The sequence below is a fragment of the Grammomys surdaster genome, unplaced genomic scaffold, assembly GCF_004785775.1.
Source record: "Grammomys surdaster isolate TR1022 unplaced genomic scaffold, NIH_TR_1.0 363, whole genome shotgun sequence".
Taxonomy (NCBI): Eukaryota; Metazoa; Chordata; class Mammalia; order Rodentia; family Muridae; genus Grammomys; species Grammomys surdaster.
Window position 1 is genome coordinate 6,942,304 of NW_021604782.1, and position 15,793 is coordinate 6,958,096.

Consider the following 15,793-nt stretch of genomic DNA (forward strand, 5'->3'; position numbering starts at 1 on the left):
GTTTGCTATTACTGTTTCAACAGACGGGTGAGGAGTCGGGATGGACTATGCTAGAGCAAAGAGACAGAAGCACAGTGCCCAGCCCTGTGTGGAACGACACTTCAGATGTGGCTGCAGAAAGACAAGAGCAAGTGCGGCAAGGGTTGTGGAGGTCAGAGAGAGCACCTCTGAGCAAGAGAAGACATTCCTGCAAGACAGTGTCAGGAGAAATCATGAAGGAAGCCAAGCTGAGCAGAACTATTGACTGCTCGGATATGGGTGGCAAGGCAGAGAAGAGTCGTGGCTGATATTCACACACGTTCTCACCCTTAGCAAAAGGAAACTTGAGAGGGAGGGGAAGTTGTGCATTCCAGGAGTGATGGTCAAAGATAAATTTGACTTTTTTGTCATGTGGAGTTTGAACTGTGCATGGAATATCCACACTGAAGTTGTCAGGGCAGAAATGCGTACAAATAGTCTGAGCTGTCTTCAGGGTCAACAGCACTAGAAGATTTGACAGAATGAGGTGATTCTAGGAGACTTAAGTGAGAAAAGTAGGGAGCAGAGAAGAGACCCCTGAGCAACACCAACACCCAACAGGAACAGAAAAATGAGACGGCAAGAACAGTCACCATGCAGTAGATAAAGGTCACCGGGATGGAGAATGGAAAGCATCCATGTCACAGCCAAAATGCCCCGTGTCAGCAGCTAACTAAATCCACTCATCATGGGTTTAAACAGAAGGCTTTTACTGAGGGCACTGGATCATCTTTAAGAGGCCACAGACACAGCCAGGAAGGGGTGAGTACCATGAGAACATGTAGCCTTCACCATAGGACTGTTATCAGGGAACAGTCAGATACCTCTCTGCTCTGCTTATGCCTGGAGACAGGTATTACAGGCTCTTCCAGGCGTGCAGCAGGGGAATCACCCCAGCCACTGTACCTATAAGAGCCTCAGTGAAAGATGGTTTTGTCCCAACCACATAACTGAAGGTTCACCTTTGGATACCCCAAGTCAACATTACCATGAGTGAGATCAAAGGGAGGCTTCTGTGCAGAAGAATCAATGAAATGAAGATGGGAGTCCAAAACACCAAAAACAAACAAACAACCCACCCTCAAAAAAACCCAAAGGTAGGAATAATCTTTATTACTTGGAGACACATCATAAAAAATGTTAGCAGTAAGATGAAGAGGCCCAGAACACATTTATTTAGATGCAGTACATACACACTGGGGATCAGAACACCTGCTGAAATGGAACACACCCGTAAACATGCATCTTGTGGGGAGTTTATAGGTAGGTGGTCTACTCCCCTGTGCAAGTGTGCAGAGGATCCCCTCTTCCTCAAGAGACTTTCATAGAACCAAAAAGGCCAGATTTTAGCAAGAGATGTTATGAACACAGGCCCAAGGGCTTAAAAGGAACCAAATTATAATCACATATATCAAAGTGACACAAAATTAACTGATTGCACAAAAACACAAATGGAAGAGCATCCTGGGACTGCCTATGAAGACATAAAGAGCTTAGAAGCACTACTTGAATTGGGGTAAATAAATACTTTGGTACAAGTTTCACTCTAAAAGACAACATATTGCTTTGGGGTCCTACAGAAGGAGGGGGGTCATACACATCCCTCTGTGCAACACAATGCTTTGGCACGACCTGCAGAAACCTGGCAGGCTCTCCTGTGCGGCCCCACTTCATCTTGACTGCACGCTGCTGTTCAAAGGAGTTAAGTCTAAGGATGGAATCCAGCCTCTACTCTGACAGCAGTCACAGCGGTGTCTTCTGAAATCACACAGGTTAGCAGCACCGATCACTGAGGCATTACAAATCATCCTTATGTTTGAGAAGTAAACTCCAGCAAAACATGCTATGCAACTGGTGATCAGCATCGAGGCTCAATTCCACACTGGCTAACCCATTTAAGAGATGGAAAACTCCAAGCCTCTCCAGATTGATATAATACCTAATGAGTTTTATAATCTTTACTGAGCTTCTGTTACAGAAGGGGTATTATACAGTTGTCCTTACGGGGAGTTAGTCTGAACGCATGTTCTCAGCCCAAATGAGAAGTGAAACCTTAATAGATCACAGAATAGAAAGGACCTTGGGGATCACTTAGCCCAGCCCATTATTTTCAGGGAGAAATGAAACCAAAGAAAGGGGAATGATCTAGCTAAGGTCACACAGCAAGGTGGGCTGGTCCCTGTCAATCTCCATTCCTACGACAGTCCTATGTGCTAAGCTATTTCCCCAAGCTTTTGGTTTTATTGGTTTGCTTTATGTGGCCCCACTGGTTAAATGGCAAAACTATCAGGTGCATAGCACGATGGTAGAGACTATTACTTCAGTCTTAAAAATCAGCATATCAAAATGATTCCTGAGCCTTTAGCTACCTTCATTATTGAGAATGCAGTCCACAGTAAATCATGGCTATCTACGGTCGTTATCTTCAAATGTTTACACGGACACTAAAAGCGCTAATGACTCTTGTACAAAAACATCCATGTGATGCCAGGACGCTTGTCACGGAACGCAATGGCACCATGGTGGTGACCAGAAGAGGCTTCAGTCTCTCAAAGTGCGGTCATGAGTTTGTCCCGGTATGTGACACTGTACGCCCCTCCTAAGTTCCTCTGGTTCTGGTCGTGGACATAGTCAAAGTGGCCGTCATCTCCACTGGCTGAGGCTTTCCAGTGTGGCCTGTCATCCTGAAAAGATGGCTTGTTTTGTTTGCAGATGGAATGGTTACTGGGAGAATGGAAGACAATTCAGAAATAAGCAAGGCCAAGCATGCATACACAAAGGAAATGGGGGTGGAGGGGGGTAAGGAGTGAGTGGGGTGATTGACACAGAAGTAGCCTGGTGACTTCAGGAGGTTAAAAACCCCGGTGTGACCGTCTACCAACTTTGAAGCTCATAAAAGCTGTTTCTGGCAAAGTCATGCTTTTATAAGGAACGTCCAGCGGTCAGGTCAGTCTAGGGAAAGCTAGATGAGGGGAAGCCCCTTTAAATCTGATGTGCATGGCTATGGTTTTAGACCAATCAACTCTCCTCAGGATGCAGCTCTAGAGAGCTCTGTAACACAGAGTACTGGGTGCTACCTGGGTTCCATGACAGGTCTGGCATGGGGCTGAGTCGTGGTTCTCAGGGGACACTCAATCCTAGCACCAGCATGGCCATCAGAGAACCTGATGCCTTGGGGTGAAGAATTGGTGAGGGATTGCCATGGAGGGAAAAATACTCAACAGAACAGGCAATACCAGGTATGAAATCTGGTTACAACAAAGATCACATGATGGCACCTTGTCTAATGACCTCATGAGTACCTGTCATGTCTGAAAACCAAACTACCTTTGCCTGAGCCACATAAAGATTTAGAATTATCACCCCACTAACTTAATTTGCCCTGAGTATCAAAGTGCTACTACCAGAAGACTGCACTGCTGTGTCACATGGTCCCCTGACAAGCTTCTGCCTAACTTGCTCAAGCTACATTTGATTCTCCTCCTCCTCCTCCTCCTCCTCCTCCTCCTCCTCCTCCTCCTCCTCTTCTTCCTCCTCCTCCTCCTCTTCCATGCTCCCTCAGAAGCAAAGGCTCGAATCTCCTCCTTGGAACAGCCTGAAGTCACCAACCATGCTTCTGAAATAGCTGGATGCATAAATGCCCATCAAGACTCATAAAAGTGCAAATGCAAATCTTAAGGACATGTCTGCTCCCCAGGGGTGGCCCTGACTCCATAGCATGGCAGGTGCCAGGTCACTCCTGGGGCAGCGGCAGGGGACACTGACATCCCTATAGCCAAATCCCACTTATTGTAAATTGAGTTTCACTGGAATACAGTCATGTGTTCTCATGCAAAGCCTCAAAATACAGCCTCTCTTTTGCTGAACACTGTCACCAAAGAAAACATTGCCCTCATTCCTAAGGGGTAAAAATCCTTAAAACAAAACAAAACCTTAAAAAAAAAAAGAAAAGAAAGAAAAAGAAACCATAATCGCCACAGCTTTAATCACATTCCAAGAACACAAATTCTCAAAATAAGAAAATGTTACTTGGAAATCTTAAGCAACATCTCTGATATAAAACCAAACCAAAATATTTGTGGTTAGAATTAAAAGAAAAAATCTGTTCTTTCACAGACTGGCCACTTGCTTCCTTTGCTGTGAAACACATCTGGTTTTGCCCTGGTCATGTCCCCCTAAGGAGTTTTTCCTGTGGTCTGGAGTGGGACCTTCCAGGGGACAGGAAAACTTCTCAAAGCAGGGCTCTCTCACTAAAAGCTCACAAACTCACCTGACATTTGGAGAGTGAGGGCGCCACCGGGGCTGGCTGGGGTGGACGTTAGGATGGTACTGAGGCTGGAAAGGAAACACCAAACCTGATTACTCAGTGACCTTTGGATTTCAATGGCTGTCATGCAGTTTGCTTTCTCCTGCGATGGCACCCACCTCAGAAGCTGAGGGGGCTATGAATAGGAAGCTGTAACCAAGCCCTGGGGGGAGGGGCAGCTGGACCTTTCCCAGGATGATCTTGTTTCTTCACTAACAAAGGCTGGGGGTTGGGGGCAGGAACCTAGTGTTTGGCTCACCAAATACCATCTCCAGAGAAGGGGCTGGGAGGCAAGGTGCCACATCTGACTCAAAGGAGGCTACCCAGCATGCCCTGGCCAGACAACACCCCTCTCACGAGGAAGATGGAGTGAGTGGCTTCTCTCTTCAGAAGCCACTTTTGTTGGTTTTAAGATGACTACAGGCACATGTAACAACCTTGCTACATTGGCACACACACAGAACTGGAAGGACAGAGTAATGAAAGCAAGTGTCATGGGTGCATAAACAATAGCAGCATCAGGAGGACCTATTACTTTGATGAGACTGGACATATGCGTGGACTGAAGGAAGGAGGGTGGGAAAATGTTCCCTAGATGATTAGGAAACCAGTGTGACCGCCTGGATGGACCTAGGAGGAGAGCTGGCTGTCATTCCACTTCCCACCTGCAGAGGACAGAAGCCCTGGACATTGTCAGAAGCCGTGAGGTGTCTCAAGGCTAAACTCACTATGGGGTAAAATTTGCTCCCCCTAACCTGAAAGTCACTTCAATTGTGCCACCATTAATCTTTTAATTATTTCTTTCCTTCCTCCTTGCCCCTGCTGCTGTGGTTAATAAGCAGTGGCCTGCTTTCTGTTACAGAAATTCTCAGCAATCCAATCTTCACTGCCCTGCATTGCCCTCATGCTGTCTGTCTATTCTGTATTCCAGTAGCCTTTCTTTCCTCCTTCAAAGTGCCTGTCAGCAAGCTGAGGCTGTACCCCCAGAGGACATGGTGCCGAAAGTGGGATCTGTAGGGGTATGTCTGTAGGACCTCATCCCTGACCTGGTGCAACCTTCTCTTTGTCTCTTTTTGGGTATACCAAAAGCCATGCATTCTGGGTAGTTAGCTCAAAGCCAGTCATTCCCAGGCTCCCCACACTGAGACTCCAACAAGAGAGAATGACTAACTTACAACTGGGCCCTCTAGTCTTTTCTGCTTTTAAACACACTTGGATTCACCAAAGAGAGGGGTAGAAACTTCATCCACAGACTTGGAAAAAACGGAGATTCCAGAACCTTCCTTGGTATATCTCCTACTTTAACACAAACTCAGGTCTCAGTCCACAATGAAGAATGCATGTTCATCTCTTTGCTTGTCACAACTAACAGAAAAAAGGAGTCAAGAGTACTGGGATTTATTTTGGGGACAATGAAGAACTAACTGTCCCACCTCAAATGGTAAGTGTCCTCGTGGAGAACATGGCTGTCTGCCCTCGATGGCTGGCTGACTCTGCAGCTCTAAGAATGAACAATGCTGCTGTGCCGTCCTCTCCCAACAACCCTTCACAGCATCGCGATGTGTCCAGTCCACTTATATCCAAACCCTGATGGGATGATACAGGGCCACTAGGACTGGCCAAGTACAAGGGGTTCCTAGCAACAATGTGGAGTGATCCAAGACTTGAGTATCAGCAAATCTGCCATGAAAGCACAGGCCTGGATGTTCATTCGGAGCAGATGCACGGGGAGGCAGAGGAGAGCAGGGTCAGGGTAGGTGGGGCTGTTTTACTTTCTTATTTTCATTCTCTCTCCTCCAAGGGCTGGTCACCCATCAACAGTGTTTCTTTCCCTACAACACTCTAGTTTCACCGGACATCTCTAAACAAAAAGCAGTCTGTGAATAAGAAGCCCAAGACCCTAAGGAAAATGAGAGGGGAAATGATATTCTTTCCAACCGGTTCAACACTAGGAGTGCGAATTCACTCATAGAAGTTCTTTAGAAACAATCTGGAACCTCCTGGACCACAACCAATGGCAACTCGGTCATCTACAGAAATAACAGGCCAGGGAAGAGGGGCAGTTAGAATAAAGTTTAATGCTGAAATCATTTATGGGGCAGCATTGTGATCTGTGACAATCACAGACAGACACAAGGGGAGCTTGCTTCAGATGCTTGTCCAGGACAAGGTTTCACACATTGGAGGTTGCTCAACAATGTGATGCTGTGTGAGGTGGTTAGCTCTTCGTCGGGTCTTCAGAGGGACCCTGGGTAGTTCTCCTGAACCCTCATGTACTGGCTCCCCACCTCACCACGTAATCTCTCCCTCCACATACATCCTTGCTCTTACAGATCCCTTACCAGAGCTGAGCGGAGACCAGTCTACTCTTGAACCTCCAGAGCTATGAATTAAATGAACTTATTTTACTTTACAAAGTAGACAGTACTGGGTATTTTGTCACAGCAATGGGTCGGGGATGGGGGGAGACTAATGTAGGACTCCAAGATACGAGTCGCTTTTAAGCAGAAACAAATGACCATCTGGAAGCCAGGCACATACCATCCATCCAGAGTCACCATAGGATCTCTGAAGTCTACAGATGCCAAATTCCTGCTCAAGTGTGTTAGGATAAGGTGGTTATTCGGTTAATGCTGGCCACATGGTTTTAACACAAAGAGCTGAATCCTGAGCTGAATCCCACTGAAGCTGGGAGTTTTCAACTTAAATGAAAAGGAGGAGTGGCTACCAATGTGGAAGATACTATAGCAAGCAGATAAGAGGCAAAGAACTTCAGGTGGACAAGCATGGGCAAGCAGCACTAACAGGAACCTAAGGGCAACTACTTACTACACAGCTGCTGGGAGCTGAACAGAGCTCCTGACAGGAGCAGCGGGGGCAGATGTAAGGAGTCAGGACGGGCTGTGGAAGGCCAGACAGGACAACCCACAGCAGCTGCGGAGGGGCTGGCTAGCTACTGTGTGGACTGGGAGGGCTTTGGCAGTGATGGGTGGGCAGGTGGAAGGCATAGGCCCTGGTTGATACTGCTTCGAAGGAACACAACGCTGGGCAAGGAAACTGAATGGCGTGGACCTGATGTTTAACAAAATGGGTTCAAGAGATAAATGACGTTTCCACTGATGTGAGTAGGTTTGTCATGAAAAGGGGCTGGAGAAAGAACTAAAAACAACAACAACAACAACAAAATCACCTCTGGGCATGGTGGCCTGTGCCTTTAATCCCAGCACTTAAAGAGGCAGAGGAAGGTGGATCTCTGTGAGTTAAAGATTAGAACTCACTAGTCTACAGAGTGAGTTTCACAACATCCAGAGCCAGATCTCAAACAAACAAACAAACCTTTCCTGGCAGTTTTCTCAGTATTTTTGTACCCCAGCAGGCCCAGTCATGCCCCCAAAAGACAAATTAAGGAAGTGGAGTCTCTAGGCTGGGTGGTGGTGGCGAACGCCTTTAATCCCAGCACTTGGGAGGCAGAGGCAGGCGGATTTCTGAGTTCGAGGCCAGCCTGGTCTACAGAGTGACTTCCAGGACAGCCAGGGCTACACAGAGAAACCCTGTCTTGAAAAACAAAACAAACAAACAAACAAACAGAATGCTAGGAAGTGGAGTCTCCCAAATACTTGACCAAAATCTCCCCTGTGGATGCTTTTCTCGAGGGCTTGTGCTCCCAAGGTCCACAGCACACTTCCACAAAGGCATGTACTTGAACCTTGCTAAGAGGTTGTGCCTGACCAACCAGAAACATAACTACATGTCCCTGGCACTCGCAGGTTAACAAGATTAAAATCAGGCACTTCAGATGCCTGGGAGGGAACAGGGGTCTGAACAGAAGAATTTGTCTTTTAGGGTTTTCTAGAAAACAGCAGGAAGAACGAACCAAAACCTAAAAAGCATATATTGTTCCTACATATTGTTTATCACACAAAATTCAGAAACTTTATGAAACATCTCAAACATAGCATCTCACCTGGTAATTATGGACTTCAGGATTTGTTTTAGAGCTAAAAAGGAAAAGAAAAACACCATTTAAAATGTTGTAAGGAAGCATCGATCTTTTTGACAGCTGTAACAAATTCTAAAGGCTTCGTACTACATCATGAAGGTCCACACACCATTTCTGTTTCTGTACCAGAGTTTACACAAACATATATAAGTGTATAATCAAGGAAGCCACAAACATCAACTTTCACTCCCGACTTTAAGGCTCACCAGCATAAACACCCAGTAAGATGCCAAAGTGCAGCTGGGACAGAGGTGGGTTTCCATGCAGAGTGCAAACCAAGGAGCTTCAGTTCCCACTGAAGGCCTTCCCTGGCACTGCCCCAGACCTACAGCTCTAGTGAGCTTCGTGCAGTCGGAGGAAAAGGTACCAGCCTCTTCAAGACACCTACCACAGACACTGTGGTAGGAATAACACATGGGTCCCTCGCACATAATGTCCCTGCTGTTGTTCTGGGCACTGGTGTTGAATGTTTTGTTCATCCAAGCCAAGCTTCTATCCTGTTATTATTTAATCTCCATAACAGAGTGATGAAGTCCGTAACGTTTCCTACCACCTCAACTCACAGACAAAGGAACAGCTGCCTAAGACTGAGAAACTTACTAAGGATCAGTGGCCAGTCAGTGGCTGAGCCAGGGGTTGATTCAACATCTGCTCAGACCCAAAGCCTATTTCCTTCCTAGCAAATTCATAAGCAAGAAATACTTGTAGCTTACAACCTTCTGAGAGTGAAAAGCATCTGAGGGTCTGTGGGAACGTTCAGAGCTCAAGTGTAATCTAATTTGATTAGAATCTTAATTAGAACTAGCTTGGCAAATACATAAACATACATACATACATACATACATACATACATGGTTGGAATGTATGTACACACACAGAGAGGCAAGCGGACTGACACACAGAGAGAAACAGAAATTTGTTGCATAAGACACAAACTCAGCACCTATCAGAAACCTCACCAGCACAGAACAATTACTGAACAGTCACCGTTGCTAGGGTGGCTGCTAGAGTGGCTGCTAGGGTGGCTGTTAGGGTAGTGAGCCTGGTATCAAGGTTTACTGCCTCTCAAACAAGGGGAGGGAGGCACCTTTGTTCAGAGTCTCACACCAGGTCTGCATTTAGTTTTCAGAGAGGACTGGCAGTAAAGCCAGGCTCTGATCCAGACCTCCTAGGCTGGACCTCAGCAGGAGGGTAAAGTGTTCTACAAGGTGCTGTTTTTCCAGCAGTACCTCTGCAGTTCCCAGCACAACTCCATTGTGGTCCCCACAGCAATTCCCCTCACCAGGATCCCACAGGCTGGAAAGAGCCATTGAACAGGTGCAAACAGCAGTTATTAGTTCATTTGTTCCTAAAGGGTATATTTACACAAGAGTTGTGTGCATGTGGCGATTTTTTTTATGTTTGTTTTCATTCCCAATATATAATCTCCCCTAGATTCTAAGAGAGAAATGTCATTTTATCAGGAAAATACAAACAAAATAATCATCTCCTAAGAAAGCAAGAAATGCTATAGCTTACAATCCCAAGAATTAAAAGTGGAACCTGACTAAAAAAAATGTCACGGGGCTGGAGAGATGGCTCAGCGGTCAAGAGCACTGACTGCTCTTCAAGAGGTCCTGAGTTTGGTGCCGGGCAGTGGTGGTGCACGCCTTTAATCCCAGCACTTGGGAGGCAAACAGATTTCTGAGTTTGAGGCCATCCTGGTCGACAGAGTGAGTTCCTGGACAGCCAGGACTACACAGAGAAACCCTGTCTCAAAAAACAAAAACAAAAAACAAACAAACAAAAACAAAACAAAAAAAGTAAAATTCTTTTAAAAAGATAAAAAAAATAAAAAGAGGTCCTGAGTTCAATTCCCAGCAGTCACATGGTGGCTTTACAACCATCTGTAATGGGCTCTGATGCCCTCTTCTGCTGTGTCTGAAGACAGTGATAATGTGCTCATATAAATAAATAAATCTTCTTTAAAAAAAAATGTCAGTAGTTGTCAGCACACTATCTGCAGAGACTCTAATTGCTAAAGACCCTGGAGACATGGGGCACGCATGTGCGTATATGTTTTCATACGGTCCAGGGTTTTCCTGCCCAACGAGAACATCATCTCATGAGTCTAGACACAGGCAGGGTCAGGAACACCTGTGCAAGGGAAGAAGCAGCTAATTCCATCCATGGGTCAACTATCACCATAGTCACTGACACTTATGAATAAAGTTTTATTAACAGCCATACTTGTTTACATATTGTCTACAGCTGCTTCAGTCCTACAGCTGCACTGAATAGTTCTGAAAGAGATATCATGGCCTAGACAATTCAAAATATTTCCTACCTGTCCCCTGATAAGAAGCCTGCAAAGTCCAGCACTGGAGATTTTCAGTCTTGTGACACATGATTTTCCTGCAGAAACTCTATACGTGGTTTATCTATTGCTTACTATTACATGTCTATGTGCATGATGTGTACGAATGCCATTGTGCACATGTGGAGGTCAGTTCTCTCTTTCTACCTTTACACGGGTTTCAGGATTTAATGAGTCCCGAGGCTTGCATAGCAAGCGCCTCTACCCATTTAGTCATCTTGCCAGCCCTCCAGTGGTGGTCAGTGTCTCCTAGCACCTGCTTGTCACTGGACAGGGTGGCACCTGTTGCCATGGAGCCTTTACTCAGGAGTGTGGTGTGCAGTCCCCACCTTTGCCTGCCACACACCATTACTGCACATGCGTGCATGTGTGCCTGCCACCTTACCACTTCGACAACAAACAGAGCTCTATGCTACTCAAACAAAGCAGCTGTTTTTGCAACAAGAAAGTCTTGGAACATTCTGTTGTGTGCTTATTGACAGCTGGGGGAGGATGGTGTAGCCAGGCAGCAGAAATGAGAGAAAAGAGTTATCAGGTGAGTCACCTGGGTTTAATTGTATTAAGGGAAAAGTCAACATTGCAAACAAACATGGTAATTAGAGGGGGGAGCTGTGCTGGGGCGTCTGGGGTACTTACCAGAGCTGAGCAGCAATCACTGGGTTGCTCGCTGTAAAGGAAGGACAGGAAGTTACGCAGAACTTTAAAACATTCACCACACAACAATACACAGAGATACTGGACAGGGACATCTCTCTCTGACTGCACTCCTTGTCTCAAGCCGGGCAGCCCTGAGCTCCAGCCACTTCTTCCTGAGGACTTGAACAGCCCTCTCTCTAACTCATGCTGTTTAGTCTAGGTCTCTAGGTAACTCTCAGAGCAGGCTCCCAGGGCTGGGCGTGCTGGTATGCAGGCACACAGGAGGCAACCATAGGTGAGTCCTTGCTCCCGAGGAGAATTCAGTCTGGGATGGAAAAGCAGTATAACAGGATGAAGGATGAAAGACCAGCAGGCATTTATGGGAGGACTTAGAGCAGGCATTTTTAATGAGGCAGAGACAGAGCCTGCAGGAAAGGGGGTAAATATTTATTCAACTATACTTCAATTTACATTTCTTCTTATGTGTGATGCTGGGAATTGAACCTACAACATTGCTACCACTGAGCTATATCCCCAACTTCCCCCATCTCCTCCACATACACTTTTCTTTTGACAGGGACAGAGTTTTATGTAGTTCAGGCTGGCCTCAAATACTATGTAGCTGAGGATGACCTTGAACTCCTGATCCACCAGGATCAAATCCAGGTTTTCATCTGTGCTAGGCGAGCACTCTATCATCCAAGCTACACCCTAGCTCTCCTTGCTTCCTTTCAAGAAGTGCATGCCAGGGGAAATCATTCAAAGCTTCACAAAGACAATAGCAGGCCTCTAGCTAGGAAAACTTCAGTAAGATAAATGAAGAAAAAGGATCTAGAGACCAGAAAGGAGGCTGAGAGGAGATCTTGGAGCCAGAGTCTAGAATAGTCCCAAGCTACCCAATGGGGTCTTACCATATGCTCTACTCCTAGGCCAGCTACAACGGATGCTTGCTCCCGTTGTGTGAGCATACACTTGTGGGGACTGGGTACTTACAACTATATCAAAATAGTGCTTTTTCTTTAGGAAGTTGTTTCCAGGATTGGTCTGTTTCTAGGTGCCTTTAACTCAATGGGCAACCTCCCCCAGCCACGCCCACCCACCCTCAAGCGTAGTTCTGCTAATGGAGGCAAAGGCTCTGAGGAGTTCTCAGGCCTTGCTGTTCCCTTAGACACCCAATGCTGTGTCTAAGACACCTTCATCACCCTCCCTTTGAATGTGTTCCCATTCCTTGGCCTTTCCTAAAGTTAAAGCCACATTTTCTGGATTCTCCTCTACTAAAGCAGCCAAGGATGACTTAAGACCTGTTGACTGTCATGCTACTGGGCAGTTGGCTCATACGAGAAGGGAACAGGGTAGAGGGAGACAAAGGCTGAAGATTCTAGGAGGCACAGGTATAGAAGCAAGGCTCCATTAAGGCCCATTAAATCCCAAGCTATCCAAGGAAAACTGTCTAGAATAGTCCTAACAAGTATAGGAAGGTAGCAGAGGCCACGATGGCCTTGTTGTAAAAAAAAAAAAAAAAAAGACAGACAACTTAGACCTAACTGGAGTGTGCAGACGGAAGAGCAATCTGCGTTGAGAAACGAGCTACACAGAGCTCCCAGCTAAGATTATAAAACCTGATTTAAATAGAATCAAGTCAGGAGTGCTCATGTATTGTCTGATATACTATGGTTTCAGGCCCCACACAGGTGTGAGCCACCTCAGTAAAAGACATTAGGTTCAAAGAATTCTGAACAGGAAGAGAGGAACAGCCCAGGGTACAGCTATATTCAGGGATGAGTATGTCTGGACCAACTATTGGGGACCTGAATTGTGTCCCTGCAAGTTGGGCATCCATTCTTCTGTGGCTACATTTCTGGTTAGCATGTGCGCATGTCCCCACCAGGAATGGCAAGGCAGTGAAGACACTGAATGCAGTACCTTCTATGGGCAAAGGTCCAAGCATAAACTAAGTAGAGAGGCACATTCGCAGGAAGACAGACAAGAGGAGGCAAAGGAACACACTGAGCAGGAGGAAGATTAAAGACCGGAGGGCACTAAGACTCATGATACTCTTTTTCAACAGCTTTTGAACAACAGAGAGTAACAGCGGTAGGTTCTTCCCCCTAGCAAGTGGACCCATAGACCCTGCTGCAAAATGTCAGCAAGGGAGGAACACTGTACAACCTTTGAATGTGGAATGTCGCCGGGATGGGTAACGTTTGCTAGGCTTCCTCTCAAAGGTGCTGGTTCTTCGCAATCTGGAGCCATGAGTAGCTTGATATTCCGTCCGTCCACTGGGAAGGAAATTATTTGGTTGCACATTAACGCCAACAACAGCTCTCAGCATACCATAGCTATTGCAAACGACTTTTTTTTTTATTTTATTTTTCAAGTGCTCCAGTGTGTATTTCAACTTAGGATGAAGTTGCCTGGTAAAGACATGCTACATTTAAAGCTTTTATTTGGAAATATAGCTTCCTTTGCCAAGCCAGGCACAGGGGCAAGAATCTCTTTCTACCAAAGGGAAAAAATATTGCAACTTAAGTACTACCAAGTAGGTTTGAGTCCTTGGATCATTTGATGAAGAAAACATTAATTAGACTCAGAATAACCTTTCAAGGAACACCATAGAGACACTTAGCATTTAATACCTTCTCCCAGGCTGTTGTAGCAGAGCCCCTAACCCTAAACCTTGGCTTCCCTTGCTGTGTGCCAAAGGAAATGTTTCTAACTTCATAAAGGCTTTCCAGACCCGACCACTGTGAAGGCAGCTGCAGCTTCCAGGAGGGGAGCTATGTTCTGCTGATCCACCCCTCGCTGCTCCAATCCAGTTACTCCTGGCTGGTGGTTTCTCAGATGGAAGGAGCCAAACGCTACCTGCTCCAGATGCCTCCAAGGGGCAACCTCACCTCCAAGCTTCCCTTCCTCTTTCTCCTTGAGGAACAAAGGTCGCTAGGTCTGAGCCAATTGGAACGTTTCTCCCCAGTAGGGAAAAGCCTGCTTGCTTTGGCAATCTCCTGGACTGCCCTCCCCACCCAGCTCCAAATCCACACGGATCCGAGCAGACTGCAGCGGCTCTGTGAACCTCTGCATGCTGACATTTCCATCCTCCTGGGGCCCTGTGATGCGAATCCTTTTCCTCAAGGACCTGGTAGTCTTCTTTTCCCCTTCCTTGGAGCATTTAAAAAATATATTCAAACAAAGACCATTCTTTAAACAGAAGCACACAGCCATTTCCTCGCACAGTGGATCAATCTGAAGCAAGCAACACGCCTGGCATTTTAAACAGAGTTCAGGGGCATGCCATGTGTGGGCAGAGGTTATGAAACCAAGCAGAGTCTCTATCATGTAACTCAGATTCTCAGACTCGGGAGTATATTTAAAATGTACATTCCAGGCTGGAGAGATGGCTAAGCGGGTAAGAATACTGGCTGTTCTTCCAGAGGACCCAGGCTTGACTCCCAGCAACCATAGAGCAGTTCCCTCTAGTTTTAGGACATCTGACACATTCTCTGGCCTCTTCAGACACCAGGCACAAACATGGTACACAGACATACATGTAGACAAAACATCCACACACATAAATAAATGAAATTTTAAAAATCAAAATGTGCATTCCAAAGGCTGACACACGCACATGTGTACATTCACAGACTCTGACTACGGAGGCTGCATGTTTTCATTTTTCACAGATGCCCCAGAAGTTTTCATGCATTCATCTTATACTCAAAAGCAAAATATGTGAGAATAAGTTATTTCTTTAGGCTCTTTTCAGAGCCAACACACACACACACACACACACACACACACACACACACACACACACTGCTCTCATCCTTAACCATTACCAAATCTGTGAAAGGAGACAGCAATGGTGAGAAATTTAAGAACCAGGACTGGAGAGATGACTCATCTTGTAAAGTCCTGGCACAAGTATGAAGGTCTGAGTTCAGATCCCCTGCACCCATGTACACAGCAAGGTGTTGTCTTCAATCTGTAATTCTAGCACTGGGGAGGGAGAGGTAGTAGATCTTTGGAGGTTTCCAGTCTATCTCAATCAGCAAGCCCCAGATTCAGTAAGAGACCCTGCCTCAAAAATAAAGATGGAGAGGAACTGAGGAAGAGACAGGAGGATCACAGGTTCTAGACGGGCCGAGGAAAAGACATGAAGAAGAGAGGGGAGATGGAAGAGAAACCACAGAGGAAAAGCCAGCCTGGCTGGCACTGCTCTCTACTCTACTGCTTACTGGCTGCTTGAGAGTCTGAGCCTATTGTAGATGGTAAAAACAGGGACACTTGATCTGCCTCAGGAAGGCTGCTCTAGGGTTTAGAGTGGGTTGTGAGGAGTTCTGGTGCAGCACAAGCCAACAAACTCTCCTGTGATGATAATACATGCTGTATCTGCTCTACCCATAGGGAGTCACTACCTCATGGGGCCACTGAACACCAGACACGTGGCTGGGTGAGACCAAGAACTATAGATTTCAATGTA

General features: G+C 46.1%; 1 protein-coding gene across 2 annotated transcripts in view; it reads right to left on the minus strand.

The window, feature by feature from the left end:
• Epb41l4b (erythrocyte membrane protein band 4.1 like 4B) overlaps positions 1-15,793 on the minus strand; it is a 149,994-nt gene that overhangs the window by 66,836 nt on the left and 67,365 nt on the right. The window contains exons 12-16 of one of the 2 annotated variants that reach the window (XM_028779920.1): positions 13,486-13,595; positions 11,317-11,347; positions 8,289-8,322; positions 4,289-4,353; positions 1,163-2,742 (exon numbers count right to left, since the gene is read on the minus strand). In XM_028779920.1, the coding sequence (XP_028635753.1) occupies positions 2,568-2,742; positions 4,289-4,353; positions 8,289-8,322; positions 11,317-11,347; positions 13,486-13,595 (415 nt within the window). In that variant the 3' untranslated portion in view covers positions 1,163-2,567. Of the gene's footprint in view, positions 1-1,162; positions 2,743-4,288; positions 4,354-8,288; positions 8,323-11,316; positions 11,348-13,485; positions 13,596-15,793 lie in introns of those variants that run through there. The other variant, XM_028779919.1, reaches the window with a different exon arrangement.